Below are 21291 nucleotides of genomic sequence, written 5' to 3'. Positions count from 1 at the left end.
GTTTTTTTTAAAAATAGAAATATGGCAAGGCAATTAGATATATGGTAAACAAATCTGTACTTTTTAATAAAGGCATTTCATTAAATGCTAAATGCTCTTTATTTTGCTATCCTAGAATATGATTCATAAAAGGAAATTCATAAATAAAAAAACATCATTTGTTAGATTAAAGTTCCTGATTTTTGATGTGGAAACTATGTAACCATACCTAAACTGAAAATTGGAGAGAAGACAAAACCAATAACAAAGAGTTTTAATAAACTGCAGAACATATGAAAACATAAGCAGGTATTATAGAACTCAGGTAGTTAATGTAGAGGTAATTTAGAGAGAATGGCATCAACGGCTGATAGATTTCATGAGTGGCAGAGCGCATGAAAGCAGAATGAGAAAGTGAGAACCAACTGCTAAATGTCAGGTGACAATATATAAGTTGAGCCACATTAGAATTTAATTTTAACAGTCTAAAGTCTTGAGGTCAGAGAATCATTACATTTTGGAGAAAAGAATAAAAGAGAAAATTCTTTTTCAAATGAAATTCATAAACTTTCCACCTATTTTTATAGGTCTATCTAGAATCCAGTAAGAATACTGAAGCTTCTAATAATAACTTGTAAAGGGGGACAGGCAATATGGGGGCCCGGTGGGAGGCACAAACTATTGGGTATAAGATGGGCTCAAGAATGTATTATTATACAACATGGGGAATATAGCCAATGTTTTGTAATAACTGTAAATGAAAAGTAACCTTTAAAATTATATAAAAAATTAAAAAATAATAGAAGGAAGGAAGGGAGGGAGGGAGGGAGGGAGGAATGAAGGAAAATAACAAGAAAAGCAACCAAAAGAACAAAGCATATTTTAAAACCTGAAAGGTAACATATTTAGGTGTGTTCTCCTGAAATTGAGAGATAAAATAAGTAGGACATAGCAGAAAATGAAAATATGATTAATAAGTCTTCAAACAATTAAAGGTTATCTTTACCAATGGAAAGCATACCGTACACGGTGTGCTATGAAGCAAAGCTCGAGTTAACCTCTGGACAAAACCTGGCTTGTGTAACAGCAACGTGTAGAACTGAGAAGTGAAGTGATGACTACTGGTGAAAAAGGGACTGGGAAAGGGAGTTTAAAGCCAGGACCTCTGACCTGTTATTTGTCGAAGAACTTCTCTCAATACCTTTGCGTTCTTAACCTTTGCTTCCAAACTGTAGCATCAATACATTTTATCTGAAGAAAAATCCCTATAATCTGCTAGCTATTGCAGAGCAAACTTCAAGTAAAAATGTTTTTAACTTTCCCCAGTGCCTTCTTATTTCATAGAATTTTAGAATGAAATGACCTTAGACATTAGACAGTCCAAATTCTTGAATTTATAGATAAAAATCAGGCCCAGAAAGGTCTTGCATTGCTTAAATCAAAGTTTAAGCCAGGTCTACGGACTCCCAGAGTGCAAAATTCATTCCAAGTGCTTTACAAAAAATAAATATTTTATATTTAAAAAAACCCAAACATTTCAAGTTAGACTAATTAAAAAAAAAAGACAGGGCTTCCCTGGTGGTGCAGTGGTTGAGAGTCCGCCTGCTGATGCAGGGGACAGGGGTTCGTGCCCCGGTCCGGGAAGATCCCACGTGCCGCAGAGCGGCTAGGCCCGTGAGCCATGGTCGCTAAGCCTGCGCGTCCGGAGCCTGTGCTCCTCAACGGGAGACGCCACAACAGTGAGAGGCCCGCGTACCGCAAAAAAAAAAAAAAAAAAAAAAAAAAAAATCCTAGACTTCTCACAGAATGACTGTTTTTGTGATATTTTTTTTACCAGTGCTGAAAAATTTTTTTAGTTTTTTCTTGAATTTCATCCTGCTTAGGTAAAATCATTTAGAAAATCAAATGTAATTTTATATCATTAGGCTTATTTCATACATTGGTACTAATAAGGCATTTCAGATAAATCCTTAAATTGAAAATTTGTATTGAAGGTATCTGAAATGCCAATCTCTAAGAAGCTTCTTGGGTTGATGAAGTGCAGGAAAGCACATATAATAAAATGAGAAAAAGTTCTAAGATGGGCTTAATTAATTTTGTAGCTAACCTGAAAATTATTTTAGTTACATTAGTTAAAAAGACTTATTTTAGTTATAAAATTATGCAACACTCCCTCTTGTGGAAGTAATAAACTACTACATTCACTAAGAAAACATACTATCTATGATGTGTAAGTAATTTAAAAAGGGAAAAAGAGTTACTAGGATCATTTATCTGTGACTGTTTTGATTTCTTTTACTGTTAACCAAAACTCTGTTGACATCAAAACACATCCACATTTACAGATGTAACAAATACATTTCAGAAAACAAACATTGCATCTTCATACTTGTATCAGAATATTTTTGTGGGAAATTAAGTCACAAACACGTTTTACATGTGTATTTATAAGCAAGTAGCAATGAGACCATTTGAGGGAAAAAAATCCCTGACAGTGTTCTGTATTGGTCTTTGACCTGAGAAAAAATAACTCAAGCCATGCATGCCCAACTTTTAACTCCTACCGTTTATAAATTTTGAGGATTAGAAGTGGGAAAGCAAACGGTCTAAAAAAATTCTAAGGATGTTAACATGATTTAAAACATTTTTAGAATGTGTACTTAAAACATAATGAAAACCAACTGCTTTATTTTGATAATTCAGGGTGCTAAGTTTTAAATGTATCGTATGAAAATAAATCTGGATATTTTAATATAACTTCATACTGAAGGATCATTGTAGAAATTTTCGTGGTGTGGGGGGAAACTGAACTCCTAAAAACAAATTACATCAGAATTAAAGAAGCATAAAAGAAACCTTACTCCTAATTTTGCTAAATCCGAGATTTCCATGCTTCTATTTTTATCATATATATTTCTTTGAAAAGCTTTTTTTTAACGTAAGTTAAAATACAGAATTTGAAGCTTTATAGAATTGTTTTTACATATGACAGGCTCTAAGTTCAGACATTTCTAAGACCTTTGAAGTTTATAGTGTGAATAGCAACACTGACAAGTATGGTTTCACATTCTTTTAAATCATATTTCAAAAGCTATGAATTTTTATTTTCTTTTTCCATTCAAGATTTATAATTATATTAAGTAGAAGTATCATAATATCAAAGATACCTCAATTAGGAAAATCAAAAAAGTATGTTTGTTTGTTTTAATTTTTACTACCTACCACATGTAACTATTTTAGTATGTTACCCTGACTGAAAGACCCTGGTCATTGTCCTAGATAGGATATAAAACTGTAAATGGGCATCTTGAGAGAATCTGAATATATAATCCTGGATCACAATGTGGCTTCATGCTCAATAAGGTGGAAAAGAGAACATGAACTTGGTAAAACATCATAATTACAAAGATTATGGTGAACAACACCAAAATCTTTATACTGTATATTGGCCTTATGTATATTCATGATAATCAGTAGAGTCCAGCTGTCCTCTGGAAGCTTGCACACAAGTAGAGACTATTTCTCAGAGCTAGACTGGCTGTGGTCGAAAAAGCAATAGGTTGGGAATTAAAAGCTTTGGATTCTCAACCTGTTCTTGCTATATATATCTATGTGATCAGGTCAGGTTATTCCATCTCTTGGCCTTAGTTCCCTAAACTGAATAACCCTTCGAACTATAAAATTCTATGACTCTATAATTATTTAATATACTGCTAGTAAGTATGGAGAAGGCCAAGATCACACACCTCAGTTTGCCCTAGGAAATTTCATTAAGCAATTCAGGTACTTTTTGGACACAGAAAGATGTTTATCAAGTTCTGCATTCAAAGAAGCAGAAAACAAAATATATCTTTAAGATATATATATATATATATATATATATGGCATCTTATAGCTGTTTCTTAGACTTGCTGAAGTAATCATATTTGGTTGGCATCTCAAATAAGCCCCTCTGGTAAACACTGAGGAATAAAATCAGATCATTCATGTGTTAAGAGCTAGATAACTAGTACCGAAGGAAGAGTTACCAAGAGTTTCATGCTACTTGGTAACATACAACTTATGTCACAGCTTATGTTAAGACAGGAGAATACTTAAACATTTTTATGAACTTAAATAGACATGAGGTGAAGAAACAAGCAATGTGGCAGAAGAAATCTGCTAGGAGTACACACCATAGAATGCAGCACAAAGGAACTGTGAACTGAAGAAGCAGAGCCACATGGAACAACAGATAACAACACTGGGGAAACATAAATCAAGTGAGAGCACTTTTAAAATACTTGGCAACAAACCCATGAACCACCAACCAAAGCCTGAAGTGTAGAGACAAGGAGGACAACAGTAATAAGGGAAATGTCATCTATTCTTTTGGAATCAAGACTGTATGTTATCTATCTTCAGCTTACACCCATGATGATCATCACCACCTCACCCACAGACCAGGAGAGAGATGGAATGTGAATGGAGTGGAGAAAAGCAGCAGTGAGAAGGAGAGAGGAGGAACAAAAAATGAAAAAAATAACACTTGCAAAGTACCACTAGTTTTGGGTCTTGTAGGCTATATCGTGATAGAAGTCAAAATTTAAAAAAAAAAAAGATTGCACACCAACTTTCCCTTTACTCTTCACTCAAGACTTAGGGCTCACTTAGATGACTGATGGAAATGAATCTTCAAGTCTTTTAACAGCTGGTTTCCCCTCAACTGTCCTTTTCAGCCACACCCACATATGAAGCTGATTATAAAGTAATGAGACCATGTTTACAGGACACACACCAATATCTGTCTTAGTACTCTTTGATCACATATGTATTCTCACTGGCTATGGCTTTGAATATGAAGTATATAAACAGACAAATATGCCAGAAGCAGTTAATTCTGGTGGGGAGAATGTAGCTTTTGTAATTATTACAATCAATGACAGCTAATTACTGTCACTAGTTAAACGATATAACGGCACCTTATGAGATAATGCTCATAACCAGTTACATTTCTATAGCCCAGTTTCGCCCACGTGCTTAGTGACTCTCAAATCCATCTTCTTTCACTGCAATAAATTAAGGATCAGTTTTCATCTGCCTCGACCATAAACAGATTTAACTTAAAAAAATACAAGATGTTTCAAAATAAATAGGAAAAAAGGATAAAACTGATTATTTCATTTAGCTCTGAAAGGAGTAAATAGAGTATACTGCTTTTCTTCAGACTCTTAGAATTATGTGAAGATGTTTAAAAGTTAAACATGTTTTTAGAAACACAATATTAATTTTTATTAATTTCTACTGTATAAACTAGATAATAATTCCTAATGTAACTTTGACACACAAATCCAGATACCTCACCAACTAGGCAATTAAAATTCCCAAATCGGTTCAATATACTTCTAATTTTGAAATCACTATTTTGTACCAGGACATTAATTGGAAGTGTGTATAACTTCTGAATTTTCCATTTACTAAGCTAAATAAAGTAATTTTCATAGGAACAAAACCCTCTACAGCATGACCTTTCTGCTGAAAATTTTGGGAATCAACACTAATATTTAATTTTTTTAAAAAGGTGTCCCAAAACATAAAAGAAATATGCTAATATTATAAAAAGTCTGGATCCAATTTACCTGAAGGAGAGCCATGTGTTGAGGTCATACTTTTGACCTTGGAGTCAGATAGTCGAGAGATACTGTTAGCTCTAATTCTAGGAGAAAATTTATCTGAAGGTACTAATCTGGCTCCACTTCTAATGATGGCTTCTGCGGTCCGTGACGAGGCACTGCTTCTAGAGATTGTTGCTTCAGAGTCACTGCGAGCTGATAATGAGCCAAGCCTTGTTCTACGAGGCTGAGCTAACAAATCAATCCTAGAAATGTTACGCCTTCCTGTGGGAGGTTTCGACGTCGAACTTGTTGTGGACACTTCAGAAGCCACAGATGCTTTGTCAGCATCGGCGAGTTCACTGTCTGAAGCTTCACCAAGTCGGGCTCTGCGCAAGAGGGAAGTCCTGGTGGGTCGTGGCCTTGGGAGAGTGGTTGATTTACTGGATGAACCAGGTGCTCCAGGAGAAGTCTTGGATTTAGTTACTTTACTTCCTTCCAGTTTGGAACGTGCATGCTCATCCGTTGAGGTAAGTGGAGTCCTTCCATGAGATTTACAAGAGTAAGTTTCCTGATCAGATGACATAACATCAGAGATGGCTGAATGAGGTACACTAGAGGTTTGGTCATCATCTGTTAAATCTACTGAAGGCTGCCTTATTCTTCCACTGGACTGCACAAATTTACGACCCTCTGCCCTAGAACCTACATCTGTGGAACGACTTTTTGTTTTCTTTTCAATTTTCTCCCTAGCACCTGAAGATGATGACTTTGTAACATCTTTGGAAGGAGAACCTGTGGAACACCTATCTTTATAGAGACTAGTGAAACTCTTTCGCTTTTGGGTTGACTTTCTTTCAGTCTCTCCAGTAACCAGACTGATTGTACTAGCTGTGTCCACATCAGATTCCGGTGAAATGGAGTTGTCTCTGTTATAACTGGGAGTATCTGGGCCTTCATCAGTTTTATTATCTTCACGCAGTTTAGCTTCTAGAAAAGCCATTACTGCTTCTGTGTCTTTTAGAATAAGGGTGGTGTCCAAACTAGAATCAGTATCCATAGAATCACTTCTTTCTCGTATTCTGCAGGCAGTTGTTAATGCTAAAGAGGATGTAGATGAAGCCTGTTTATTTATATGGGGAATAAGTTCTATGGGTATGTTGGGGCTAGGTTTTTCTATAGTGAAGCTTCCTTGCCGCACTAATGACTTGGAGGATTCCTTCTTGTCTCCTCCCTTTGAAGTCTGACTTTTCAGAATTTCCTCAGCTTTTCTTTGCTTACCCTCATTTTGTATCACTCTTTCTCCTTTGCTTGTAGAAAGTCCTGGAATTTTTTCTTGAGGTTGTGACTCCTGTTTGAAAGGTTCCTCCCTACATCTATCTATCTGACCTGAAATATTTTTTGAAGAAGATAATTTAGTAGGTGTCCACTGTGCCTGTTCTTTTTGTTCTTGTTGCTGGATTTTAGCTAATGTTTGCTTTACAAAAGAAGCTTCCTTATCATTTTCACTTTTCTCCTTCCCAGAATAAGAGCTGCCTAAGTGAAGCAGGGTTTTATTATCTCCACCACTTTTAAGAGTCTCACCATTTACTGCCCTGTTCATTTTACTCAGGGCTCTCTCAGCATCCTGTTTATCTTTCTGGTATACCTGTGTAGGTGCTTCTTTCTCCTGAAGTTCCGTGTCTTGCTTTTCTCCTATCTCTGACCTCTGTGCTATAACCTTTGTTCTGGAGCTCTCAAGAGACTTTTCTTCGTTTGGAAGCTGGGGAAGGGTTCGTCTCTTTCTCTCTCCCTGACTAGCCAAGGAAGTTGCTGAGCCAGTACTTCTCACTGAAAGGCCAGATTCACTGATATCTGTATCTATAAAATAAAACAACAAATAAGGAACTTATTGGGGCAAACGAGTATCATATTACCTTAGATTCTGAAGTTAAGAAATGGCTTAAGTATAAAGTAAAACTTTGAAAAAATAAGCCAACATTGTGACAGTGTAGTTTAAAAAGAAAATACAATGCCAAAATGCACAAATAGGTAGATTACTAATAGGAGAGTCAAGAAAGCAAATTGTATGAGATGAAAATCAGGGTCATCTGATCTTAAACCTACATCTGTTGCTCTCTTTTTTCTCTTAATGTGTCTTATGGCAGAGAAGTTTACTGTGTTCATTCTTGCTTTTGAGACTTGTCCCATCTGTGAAGTTTCACTGACAAAAAATGGACTCTACGTAGGGTACATAGAATTGCAAAAATAATGACTAATAAACACTGTTTATTTGTTATACTTTGAATTACATAGTAAAGAATAATAACATACCTGGTTTTTAATAAGCATTATTATCTACTGAAATAATGACAAGTTTGGATTTCCTAAGTAAAATAGAAAATGTAGAATTTTAACAAGTTTTTCTAAAAAAAAATTCAAAGCTCATTAAAAGATTTTTAAAAATTGTAAGAACGGAAAAAGGTGACAGGACCTGCCATAATTTTACAAACTGAGGTATTTTAAAATTATGATCTTCTGGTATATTAAAGCCTCAAACTGAGAAGCCAATGAGAAAATATATAACTTTGATGTTTCCATGTGAGAGACTTTGAGAATACTACTTAAGGAGGACTTTCCTGACTGCTTATAAATGGAATGTATTTCTGAGAAAAGGGATCTTTTTAGGGAAATATAAATTAACATATAAAGCATTTAAATCTTTCGGGGATAAGTGGGAAAAAGATACTAGATATAGCTTCTATGGGTCTTTTCTTCCCTTTATAATTCTAAAATTTTAGCATTTAAATTTCATAGCAATACTATGGTTTTAATGTAGGAAAACTGATGTAACTTTAATTCAGCAGTTAATCATGTTATTTGGTTATGTCTTATCTCCTTAGTGCTACTTGAAGCACTAAACTGTAATAGCTATTTTATCATTTTGTATTTTTCTAGGATTTCTCACACTGTCCTGGCTCCTAACACACACTCAATGAATATTTGACGAGAACATTTTAGATTACAAGTAGATTTATCAGCTTATCTAAGTAAGTCCATTTAGAACATGAAACAGGAATGAAATAATGAAGGCCAAGTACTATTTATTTTTATAACAAGTATAAAATTTTGCTTTCCACAGCTAATAATAATTTTATAATGATTCTTTTGTAAATTTGCCTAGCCTCTCTGTTTTGTTTCCCAAACAGTAATCAGTTTATGTGAACCAAGCTGCAAATTACTCTGTCTTTCCAAAGATTTTTGGTAATATTAAAAATTACTTCTAGCTTCTATGATAAATTATATAGCTTTTCTAGTACACTGATGTGTACCTTGCTCAAATACTTGCTGACTAATGTTTACAAAATTCCTACAAGTCAAAGACAAAACAAATTTCTATTTCCATTTCCAATAATACAACTAAGAATACAGGGAAAAGCCACATACAAATTCTCCTTGAGAGTTTTATTTTTAATTAAGAACGTAATTAACTGAATCTAATAACAAAATCATAAGAGGCATATAATTTTGTGTTTTTTTAAAGAAACTTTATATTTCAGTTCACAGAAATATAATAAAAAGGTAATAAAAATCATATTACATAGGTTTGCAAATGATGTATTAAGTAAATTAAATACATGTTAAGTAAATTCTTTTTCATTGAACCTATGGCATAAAGTGGCATTTAAATATTTGTTGTGTTAATGAATGGGATAGTTTGGAACTGTGTTAGTCTTATTTTTAAATTTTCATTTATATATATGTTGTATATATATAAATTTGTGTGAGTATGTATATATATGCTTCGTCTACAAATTATCTCTTTATCTTCAGTTAGGGTTATAGTTTAATGATATCTGCATTTTAATTGAAAATAAAATCTATATACAGTATGAGCATGAGACTATGTGAATATGTTTATTTAGGTTTAATTTATGTCTTACTATATAGATTTGGCTTATAGTATTTTAAAAATTGATGTATGATTCACAAAAAAAAAGAAAGAAGGAAAGAAAATACCATTCTCCAAAGAAACAGGTACAGACAACTCCATTATCCTTTCTTCTTGATCATGCCTTGTATGATTGGCAGCCAAACTAGCCCACTGTGAAACCCAACGCTTGTTTCCAGATGAAGATGTGCCTTCCTAAAGGAGAGAAATAAGAGAATGCAATGACCTAGTCTGGTCAAATCCGATTCTCGTGTTCAGAGAATTCCATTTAGTCATTAAATTCCATTTAACCTATCATGCAAAGCAATATTTAAACCTCACATTGATATATTATCATGTACTAAATTTCCTCATATATAAATTGAAGATTTTCTAGGCACCTCTTTTAACTACAACATTATTACTGTGAATGTAGTATAATATTCTGTACTTATTAAGTACTAACAATGGTACTAAAATAAACTCTTAGAGCTTAAAAATTTACTGCTACTAAATAAACTCAGGTGTACTACAATAGCTTTGTGGCTACCACAGTGAAGTTAGTTCTACTCCATTCTACAGAACAGAGAGTTTAAAGACCTATTTCTAAGTTGTTCTCCAGCCCTCTAAATGTTTCCATGAATCAGATTGGTTCCAGAGTCTCAAGGAGTATTAAATCTCCCAGGTCATGTCTTCAGGGATTTCAAAAACAAACGCAAAGCTTTAGGCTTCTTTCTACAACACTTTAGTACTTCCAGAAGAAGACAGAAATGACTCAACCTTTAAGGATTTTTGTATAACCAGTCTGAACCTAGACCTGCCCCTGGCTACATCTGTCCTTAAGGCAAGTACTTAGTCAACTGTGAAATCGAATTTAATTCATGATATGCTTCCACAGACTTATGGAGGTATACTGGTAATTCTTAAGACTAGGTCAATCTAGGCATTTAATATGGAAGATCTAGGAGTATAGAAAAAATGTTTCCTCACTGAAAGTTTAAGCCAATGCTTAGTATTGAACCTGTAATGACAACTAAGGAATGGAAAGCTCTGACCAAATTTTATTCTGAATTATTCAAAACAAGATTAAAAGTGTCAAATGACAGGCTAGAAACTGATAAATATTTCATACAGACTATGTACTCTACGATTTCAAGAATAATAGATTAAAATAGTAAGTTGTACACATAGTGACATACATACAGTGAAGCCTAAGGGTACCAAAATCTGTTGAATCTTTGAATTTCCTCCAGGGTTTCATGGGGGCTGCTCACAGTTCTGAGACTGAAGGAAGTACCAGTACAAATCATGCTAGGAATACCCACAACAGGGTGGGTTTCAAAGACACACATTTATGTAGACTCATTCGTGCAGATTGTTCTAATGGCTTGTTTAGGTGACTCCTTCAAAGGCAGATACATACTCAGGCTATATATAAATTTACTTGGCATGGGCTGAGGGGACAGAGAGGAGAAGAGGAAGTCCTACAAGTTCACAATCACCAGAACCCTTTCTAGATTAATCAGAATACTAAAACATTGCTTCAAGTAAGTATCACTCGCTTTCAATAATTACGCATCTCGTAAAACAGAAATCAAAATAAAAATTCTCTAAGATGAAGGAGGAAAAAAGCATACTAAAATACAGTAACTGTTTTGACAGTTTTCAGGAAATAGCAGGCCATAACGGAAAAACTTTTACATTAATAAGCAAATATATATGTGTATTTAGTTGTCTATAAAGAATACTTACATTTCACACAAATACAATACCTCATTTATATTTTATTTATATCTTAAGGTTTTATTTTATTTATAGTCAACATTTATTTATTACTTGTATATTTTAAATTAACTCATTTCCTGAAAGGCAATATATGAATAAGAGAATGAGTTAAGAAATCAAGTCTCCTTGAGGTTCAAATTCTGGCTCCACAAGGTACTAGTTTTAAGACACTGACCAAATTAATTTCTACATACTTCAGTTTCATTATTTGTAAAATGGTACGCAGAAAGCGTCCACTGAATGTTAGATCTTGTTAGTTGAATAAATTATAATTAATTAATAATTCTCAGTTATATACATTTTTTTAACACTTCTTTCCGACGTATCAATGTGGAATGAAATTCTAATATTTCTGTTAAGGGAATAAACATTTGTTGACTGCATAAATCTCAGACAATTACGATGCTGGGTACTTTCTAGGCTTCATATCCTTCCCTGTAAATAGGTGTTATCAAAAATGCCCTTTGTATAGATGAGAAAACTGAAGATGAGAGAGGGGAAATGACTGACTCAAAGGTATTCTGTTAAATGTGGCAGTTCTGGGATTTGCACTCAGGTCCTAGAAGCTCTACTATACTATACTGACTCCAAAACTGCCTTAACCAAGCCACCCTTAATTAATTTCACATTATTCTAGTTACATCCTGGGCTGCACTATAAGGGCACTTATTTAGGTTTATAAGTTATATATATCAGGCACTACCATACACATGTTTCCTGGCATGACAGATCTTTCCATTCCAAATACATGACCTCCTAGAAAGTATATGCAGTGTATATTTTTTTGTCTTATCTCATAATGTCAATTAGTGAGCATATAGCTCATTAATTGCTTACTGAAATTTAACATTTTCACTCACTTACAAAAGCATATTAATTTAAAGTATTTTACAAGAGAATATATCAATTGTTTATAATAATATACAGTTGACCCTTGAACAAAGGTGGGGGGGTGGGGGGAATAAGGGCTCCAGCCCTCTATGTAGTCAAAAATCCATGTATAACTTTGCAGTTGGCCCTCTGTGTCCATGGTCCCCAATCCGTGGATTCAACCAACCATGGATCATGTACTACCATAGTATGTACCTAGTGAAAAAAAATCTGTGTGTGAGTGGAGCTGCGCAGTTCAAACCCGTGTTGTTCAAGGGTCAGCTGTAATTACAAATGATAAAAATTTACATTTTGTGCGTGTAAAAAATATATGAGAAAGATGTGTATACCTCTGAGCTGTGAAATCCAGGTGTACTCAGTGGTTTTCTTTCTTCCATTACTACTGCAGCAGAATTGAGAGCCCAATCTTTTACCAGATCTTTATGTTTTTCTTTGATAACAGGCCTATTATAATCTTGATTGTCATCTACTCCAAATACCTAGGAGGAGAAAATTACTTTATAAATGAAAAGTCTGAGTACCAGATTAATATGTGAGTATTATCAGTAACTTCAGAGGCAAATAATATTTCAAGTTAATTTCATAGGTAACTTCAATAATGAGGGAAACTTATTTAATGATAGGGTAACATCCAATAGGAATAATAGCTGGAGACGAAAACAGGGCAGTGACAGCTTATGTAAATGTCCTTTTTAAACATTTAGCAAAATGTACTATTTGATAATAAGTAAGAGATATTCAGGATATTACATTTGCTTTGTTAAAAGATGTTAATAATGTTAAGCATTACAATAATGCCAAGAGTTAGGAAAGAGTACCACACCACTTCAGCTTGTTTTCAGCTTGTCTCTTTGCTGTTATTTATTTATTTTTTGCGGTACGCAGGCCTCTCACTGTTGTGGCCTCTCCCGTTGCGGAGCACAGGCTCTGGATGCGCAGGCTCAATGGTCATGGCTCACGGGCCCAGCCGCTCCACGGCATGTGGGATCTTCCTGGACTGGGGCAGGACCTGTGTCCCCTGCATCGGCAGGCGGACTCTCAACCACTGCGCCACCAGGGAGGCCCTCTTTGCTGTTATTTTTGAGGAGCATGTTGGAAGCTTAAAGGTATGGCTGATTTTATCTGTTCCTTCCCTAACAGATGCTTAACATTTACATATATGAGTTAAATTTATACATATAGTTTTCTAAGGTCATAAGTAACAGATTTTAACATATGATCTTTGTATAGAGTATACCATAATTCTCAAACTTTGTATAGAATATAACATAATTTTTTAAACTTAAAGGCCTTTGTTTGAAATGCAGATTCCTGAGTCTGTTCACACAGATCAGCATTTTCAATAAGAAGGCTGTCTATGGTCAACACTTCTGAAATGTTCTAAACACAGAGACCAACAATCAATCATGTGCCTTTAAGGGCAGTTACCTGAGTCTTACTCATTTATTGGCACATAATAGCCCCTGAATAGACTGGGAAAAGGTTATAACTAAATAAACGTTAACATTCTGTTTTACTATTAAGCCTACTTTGTTCCCAGTGCTTATTATTTACAGGTAATAAGTAAATATTATCTAATTATCACAATAAAGAATAATAATGTGTTTCAATTAGCACTTTGTAGAAAGGATCTTTAGAACATAACCAAAGAGCCTTCATTTTCCACCAAAAAGGGAAAAACCCTTAGGTTAAACTATTTTCCAGAAACCTTTTTAATGATATAGTATACCTAGCTGATAAATTCTGAAGTCCACATTTAGTAAAGCAGATACCAAATTTTCAAATTCACTAAACTTGGAAATGTTACCACTAGATGGCATTACTTAATATTTAATTCAAATATAACTGTATAGTTTTCAGGAATTATGACTTAATATTCTGTTGAACCACTCAATATTTTAAATTATCTTTGCTTTAAGAGCAAATTGTGTATTATTAACTTTAAATCAAATATAAATTTTAATAATATATGGAAGCACAGTGTACAGAAGGAAAAAAACAAACCTGCTTCATTTTGCTAAACAGCAGAATTAGTAAGTTTAACAAGAACAGCAATAAAACCTGCAAAGTATACCTTTCCATGTGCTCTGCCTTCAACCCCACTTATAAAGAAAGAAATTAGAACTGCTAAGTTATTTGACTACCTTAAAATAAAATTTTAAAATTATTTCTAACTCAAGTCACTGCACTCCACATTTACTGAAGTTTATTTCCTTATTTGTATAATTACTAGAAAAAAAATTACAGTTCAAGTTTGGGAGTAAAATAGACAAAAATAACCATACGTGATTACTTGCATGTTGTATCTCTCTGGCATGTTAATTTACAAATTACCCTTCAGTTAATTTCTGATTTGATGATATTTAATTCTAATAATGGACTTCTAAAACTTGATTTCCTCAAATATCTAAGCACCAGCAGTTTCAAATATATTAAATCTCTCCAAATCGCTTCTGACACTATTTTGAAATAATAACAAAAGACCCACACACAGAGAACTAATGTTTTTAGGGAAGGGGACTGAAGTTGTACAGAAAGAGTACTCAGTGACTTTCTACAGATTCCTCTTAAAACATTAGAGATAGCTGTGCATATATATCTGTCAGAGAAGTAGCAATTTATTTTCCAAGCAAGTGATAGGGCCTGAAGTACTGCTGTATGAGCAAAGAAGCCTTCAAAGTTCATACCTGTATTTTTGATAGTGTTTTGAAAAATTAGTAATAGTTATAACTAGCTCAGCTTGAAATCCAAACTGTCATTTTTGTGTCTAGGTACAAAAAATCCACAACTTTCGTGTGAAAACAAAGACAGAAACAGCTATACTGTCTATGTACTTTGAAGCTATAATACATACTTTCCATATCTAAAAAAGTACATATAATCTGACATGCAATATAATGCTTAAACAGAACTTAAGAGCTCCTCAAAGCAGACACCAAGTTTGCTAGATTTTCTCATCTTTTCATTCTAGATTTTGTCCCTAGGTGATTCCACCCATATCCAAGGCATCACTTAAATCACCAACTGTAGACAGCTGCTCACCTATCTGTACTTTCTCCTCCTAGATGGCTCAAGGGTATTTCAAATACAGTATACTAACCCAGGCTCATGAATCTCTTCTCTTCCCCACTCTGACCAGGGCTCAATTAAACCCCCAAACCTGATAGAGTACAAAATCAGGTGTCCCTCACTCAACTAGGAACTTTTTTAGGCTAGAAGTCTAAACTGAGGAAGGGAGAGAGATCAGGTATCTGTCCAACTTTTATGCTTCCACTGTAAGTAGTACCCTCCTCCCCAAGTTTGTCAGCTAGTTTTTAATTCTTCTGAAGGGCATGGGGAGGAAGGAGGAGTGGTATGGGAACAGAAAATTTCTTTTTGAACTTATATTCTCTGAGCTCTCTGGGACTGGCAGTTTAAAGATAACTTATTTATCTTAGGGGTTGGGAGTGGCTTTCATGTGCTCTCTCCTATAGTTCCCATGATCCAGGTGGATGCATCTCTATATGGGGGAGTGACCTGTGACCCTCCCCACAGCCTCTAGGTTTAGGGTAAGAAGACAGAATTATGGAACATGTTCTCAATCTTTTCTTTTGAATATGTGTATGTGATAATCTGGCATCTCACTTTGGAATTTCACATCTATATCTCATTGACTACTTTAAACAATTTTAACAACCTTTTACTGAGACATGGTACTTGTTATTTGTAGGCTACTGGGCTCATCACCATAGGGAATTTAATATATATATATATATATATATATATATATATATATAATATAGATATAACTCAGTCCTTGCTCTCGAGGAGTTTAGTCCAAAACAGGAGCTTAGAAAAAAAAAAGAGAATGTCACCTGAACCTTGCAGGGGTATTTTGCAGTTAAAACAATATTTCTACAAGAACCAGACAATATTTTTAGATTTTAGTTTTAAATGTAAAGAAATGAAACATTCTTCAGATGATAAAGGGCTAGTATATACAACACAAACCAAGCCTATGAAAAGTTTGCCCTTGGTTTTTCACTAGCATATTACCATTAACGGCATTTTTGTTTAAAAGTTCAGACTATACTAAAAATGTCCACCGTTTCTAATTCTGAAATTGGAGGTTGGGGAAGGGGGAATAATGGTATTATCAAACCAAAGAACACAGGATTAACTTTCATGGGGGTAAATATTCCACCTACTGAATACTTGTAAAGAGAGGTCAAATTACATTTGGCAACCTCAGACATAGGTGGCTTGCTTCTTGTGACAGAAAGTGGAGACAAAAGGGGTGGGGGAAGGGAGAAGACTTAGGCATAGAAATACAATAATACAAATGTAGAGTAAAATGGCAATTCAATAGCAATAGTCCTTTATTAGTTAAAAAAATTTCCAAATCAGTTGAAATTCAGAATTCATCTTCCCACAGAAATGAGAAATATAAAAGGTTAAACATCAAGCTTTTGTAGGCCTATTTTAAAATAACAACTGAAGAATGGTACTGCATTAGTATACTGATCATATCAAAGGGTCTAAGTAAAAATGCACTGAAGTTTCACCCTCAGATGATGAGAACGTCTCTTTCTTCAATGAGCAACGACCTCCTGGGTAAGGAGAGCAGGGTCTCTACCAGTTCAAATCAATAGTAGAGGTTCCCATGGTTTATGGAAATCACTGCACACATAAATAGTTCAAGAACTATGCAGAATGCTAGCCGCTAACATCAGGGAACAAAATCAGGAAGATTTAATAGAGAATTTGTTTAAACTTGTAACTTTCCATGAAAATCAAATTTCATTTTTAAAATGCAAAGTCCCACAAATTCAGTGGAATAAATGGTTCTGAATGTTTAACATTGTTATTTTTATAACATATTTGTAATCAACTTCTAAATTGAAAATTCAGACAAAATTGTTAGAAAAAAAGGAGTTCAGAATGGGGGTAGGAGAGATATTTTATAATTTATCATGGCATACGAATAAACACATGTACATGCATGCTCATGGAGCATTATTCACAACAGCCAAAAGGCAGAAACAACCCAAATGTCTGTTAATGGATGAATGGATAAATAAAGAGTGGTATATCCACACAATCGTATATTATTCAGTCATAAAAAGGAATGAAGTGTTGATGCATGCTACAGCATGGATGAACCTTGAAAAGATATGCTAAGTGAAAAGTAGCAAGTCATAAAAGGCCACATACTATGAGATTCCATTTATATGACATGGCCAGAATAAGCTAATCCACTGATGCAGAAAGTAGATTAGTGGTTGCCAGGAGCTGGGGGACAGAGGAATCTGAAGTGACTGCTTAATAGGTATGGGATTTCTTTTTAGGGTGATGAAAATGTCCAGGAATTAGACAGTGCTGATGGTTGCATAACACCATGAATGTACTAAATATCAACAGACTGCACACTTTAAATGGCTAATGTGGTAAATGTCATGTGAATTTTACCTCAGTTTTTTTAAAAGGGCACTATCTGGCCTTACCTTCTTCCTTTCCACCTGTCTGGGTAAATCTTTGTCCTCTCCCCAAATCTATCCTACATCCTTGATTCTTCCCATTCCTTAGGAGTCTTACAGCCACAATCTCTTCCCTTTCCATCACTGTTTACCATTCTTTTTCTATTAGCTCCTCCTTTTGTATACTCAAATCACATTCAGGTCTACTCTAATGCTTCTATAGTTAAAATGTCTGATTTCTCTTCTCTTTATGGCTTATTTCACTGTCATGAATTCTTTTCTTTCATCCTTAAAATCTGACTGCTCGTCAATGACGATCTTACCCTTCCTTTCCTTGCCAAAGATTCTTAAGCACTAAGTCGTTAGGTAGGTACCACTAGAAATGCAAAGGTATCTCTAATTTTCTACTAATCAAGGCAATTCCCCTGAAACTTATACATTTCTTCTGACACAACCATGTTTCTTAGTACAGGAAATCATGTTTCTTAGTACAAAGAGAAGCTTATAAAACATACAAGGTTTTAAATTATACATTTTAACAAGTTACTTTGAAATCAAGATATAAACTAGTTTCAGCACGTAAAATACAGGAAAACCTGTTTGTGGAGGCCTGATTGGATTTAACCAATCTATAAATTCAATGAAATAATTTAGCTAATATATAGCTAACTACATACAAATATTGCTAAAAATGAAAAAAGCATGTCAAAAATATTTCTTTCTCATTCATTCATTCAACAGATATTGAGTGTCTACTACATACCAGGCACTGTTCAAGGCACAAGACATACAGAAATGGTCAAGGCAAATAAGATCATTATAGAAAGGACAGAAAGAAAATAAACTAGCTAGAGGTAAGTTCTATAAAGAAAATCAAACATGGTAGTAAGAGGGGAATGCTAGGGCTATTTTAGGTAGGGTGGTTAAAGAAAGCCTCTGAAAGTAAATTATGAGGAGGTAGGCATGCAAAAACAAAACAAAACAAAAAAACCACACAGGGAAGAGCTCATTAGACTAGGGCACAGTAAGTGGAAAGCCCCTTAAAAGCAGGAAAACAAATAAGATCTCATAGAATAATAGAGAAAGGAAAACAGGGGTAAACCTATTAAATGTTAAGCTTTTGACTGAAAAAAAGGTGAGGGTTCCCTTATGCAGCTTTGGGAATTAATATAGCAGGATAGGGTTTCCTATACCTAAGAAGAACAAGGGGGTGCTAAGAAGGGGAGAGGAGCATCAATCAGAGTGACCAAAAATAAATTCTCCTGATAGAAAATTTTTTTTAAAATTGTTCAGTGAAGAGACCGCAAGAAAGAAGATTAGTATAAGAGGAAGAAAAATCAAGCTGTCATAATTTACCTGTTAAGAACCACTATTTGCTTTGGCCCATTAACTCAGATTATTTCTGTATTGACAGGAAGTAGAAAAAAATGTTAAGTCAAAATCCAAATGCAGCCTCTGTTATCAATGTCCTCTCTTACGACTCAAGCTCTTATTTGATCTCTTATCCTTTAGTTCCCATACATCTTGATTGGGTGTTTGAGTGGACTTTGAACATGCCTCCTTCCTCTGTGTTCTAACTGGCACTCTCTACCTAGATTCTGACTCTGGTTTATCACAGTTCCCTGGCTCTGACTTGGACCTAATGTAAAATCTTGCTGTGAACTTGAGTTTGGAATATCTCCATTCCAAACTGCTTAAACCTGGATCTAGGTTCTCAGCACGGACTTCCTCTGGGCTGACACACTGCTGCAGATGTTCTTCATTCCATGTTTCCAGTCTTGTTATAGTTCTCCTGGTTCTGCATTTTTCCCTACCACCTGCTGCCTATAGAATCAGCACTGATAGATACAAGGCCCCATGAGGGGAGAGAATATGCTAATGAGAGGTATTTGGGGAGTCAAAATTCAGGAAAGGAGAAGCATCTGGAAGAACTGGTCTATGGTATGAAATTTACGGAGAAGAGAAATACTTTTTCAAAAGAACCTCAATCCCTCTACGATGACCAATTTTTCCCTTTCCATTTAATATTTAGCTTTCTGTTTTCACTACAAATCTTTCTCATTTAGCTTGAAAGGCTATGAAGCAGCCCTGACAACATCCTCCTCTTCCCTCAGCAGTACTGTGGACGAAGGAGTGGGGAAAGAAGCTGGTACTATGATGGGTTCTCTAGGTATCATAGGGAACTCAAAGGAGGGAGGTTTAGGGGAGATTATCATTGCAATGGAAGATAATTACCTTTAATCCAGGCAGTTAACAGCACTTTCTTATTATAGCGCATCTCCATGTAAGCTTAGATGTAAAACTTAAGAGTTCTTTATAAATAACAGACATTTGTGTTAATATTATAAAAGGTAAATTTGGGGACAAAGCATAAAATAAGTTTATCTACTGACAAACACACAACACAAAAGTACAAACCAAAATGCTGTAATCCCATAATTTGGGGGTTGGGGTGTGGATATCTCAGCACCTTTTAACTACCTAACAATACAACCAGCACTGAAAAAGATAATAGGATTTCAGCTTGATCATCTCTTTAAAGAGATCATATTTTAACAGTATGCAACTTCTCCTGAGTTAAGATGGAAATATATGTTCTGCTTATCTTCTCTAGACCCAGGAATACAATGTGTTTTGGGGAAAAACTGAAAAGGCATTCTAGTACTTATATTTAATATCAGTGTATCATGTAACACTGCTGCTTACTCACTTCTTGAGTAAGTGAGTTTTTGATTCCAAGATACTATTTCCTTTTGGTTTTCTCTTAATCCTCTGTTTGATCCTCCTTTATTCACTCTTATTCCTTTGTCCACCCACACTGGTGTTGTTAATAATTTCATACTTTGCCTCTTCTCACGCTATACATTCTTTCCAATTTATCTCATCTATTATTTTGCATTCACATCTACTCTCTTATAATTCCAAAACTGTTATTTTAGCCCAGACCTTTATACCTTTCCTAAGATCCAGACCTTTATATCCAACTGACTACTGGACATCTCAGCAGCTTTTTAATTGCCTTCTCTGCTTCCAGTCTTTCCAATTTTCAATCCATTCTTCACACTTACAACAGTGATTTGAACATCACTGTCAGATTTAAAAGTTTTCAATGATTCACCACTGCCTTTAGCATTAAAAAATCTAAAGTTCTTAGTATGATATGTAGGGGTCTTCAAGATCTAGTCCAATCTCATCTCTCTAAAAGTAACTGTGGTCCTCTGAACAAGTCCTCTACCCTCCTGTGCTTTTGAAAAGGTTGCTCCATATTTTTGGAAAACACTCCTTGACCATACCTGTTAAAGGATTAATTCCACGTTTCAAAATGAGCTCAGTTGGCAATTAAATTCAATATTTATTGAGGACATTTTATATACCAGGCACTAGGTTCCTGCAGTCATGAAGTTTATATTCTTGTGTGCAGATGCACGCGTGTGTGTGTGTTATAGGGGAGTGGGGAGGCAAATAAATAAATAGGAAACTATCAACTGGTTACAAAGCTTATGATTAAAATGAAACAAGCTGATTTGACAGTGACTAGGGGAGGTTTCCTTAGATTGGATAGCTAAAGACTTCTCTGAGGAAAAGATATTTAACCTGAGATCCCCTCATGTAAGCTATTGGGTACCCTTCCTTGAACAGTTTGTTTACCAAAGCATTCATCATACCATTTTTAATTCAT

The 21291-nt window shown here is 34.8% G+C and overlaps 1 protein-coding gene across 9 annotated transcripts in view; it reads right to left on the bottom strand.

The window, feature by feature from the left end:
* Positions 1 to 21291, bottom strand: part of CEP170 (centrosomal protein 170) — a 146531-nt gene that overhangs the window by 25707 nt on the left and 99533 nt on the right. For all 9 annotated transcript variants that reach the window (XM_082650294.1, XM_082650298.1, XM_082650295.1 and 6 more), the window contains 3 exons: positions 12486 to 12635; positions 9570 to 9696; positions 5598 to 7430 (listed from right to left, as the gene is read on the bottom strand). In XM_082650294.1, coding sequence (XP_082506420.1) covers positions 5598 to 7430; positions 9570 to 9696; positions 12486 to 12635 — 2110 coding nt within the window. The remainder of the gene's footprint in view (positions 1 to 5597; positions 7431 to 9569; positions 9697 to 12485; positions 12636 to 21291) is intronic.

The sequence above is a fragment of the Grampus griseus genome (assembly GCF_964374135.1).
Source record: "Grampus griseus genome assembly, chromosome: 1".
NCBI lineage: Eukaryota > Metazoa > Chordata > Mammalia > Artiodactyla > Delphinidae > Grampus > Grampus griseus.
The sequence above is the reverse complement of the archived record's forward strand: the minus strand, read 5'-3'. Positions and strand labels throughout refer to the sequence as shown.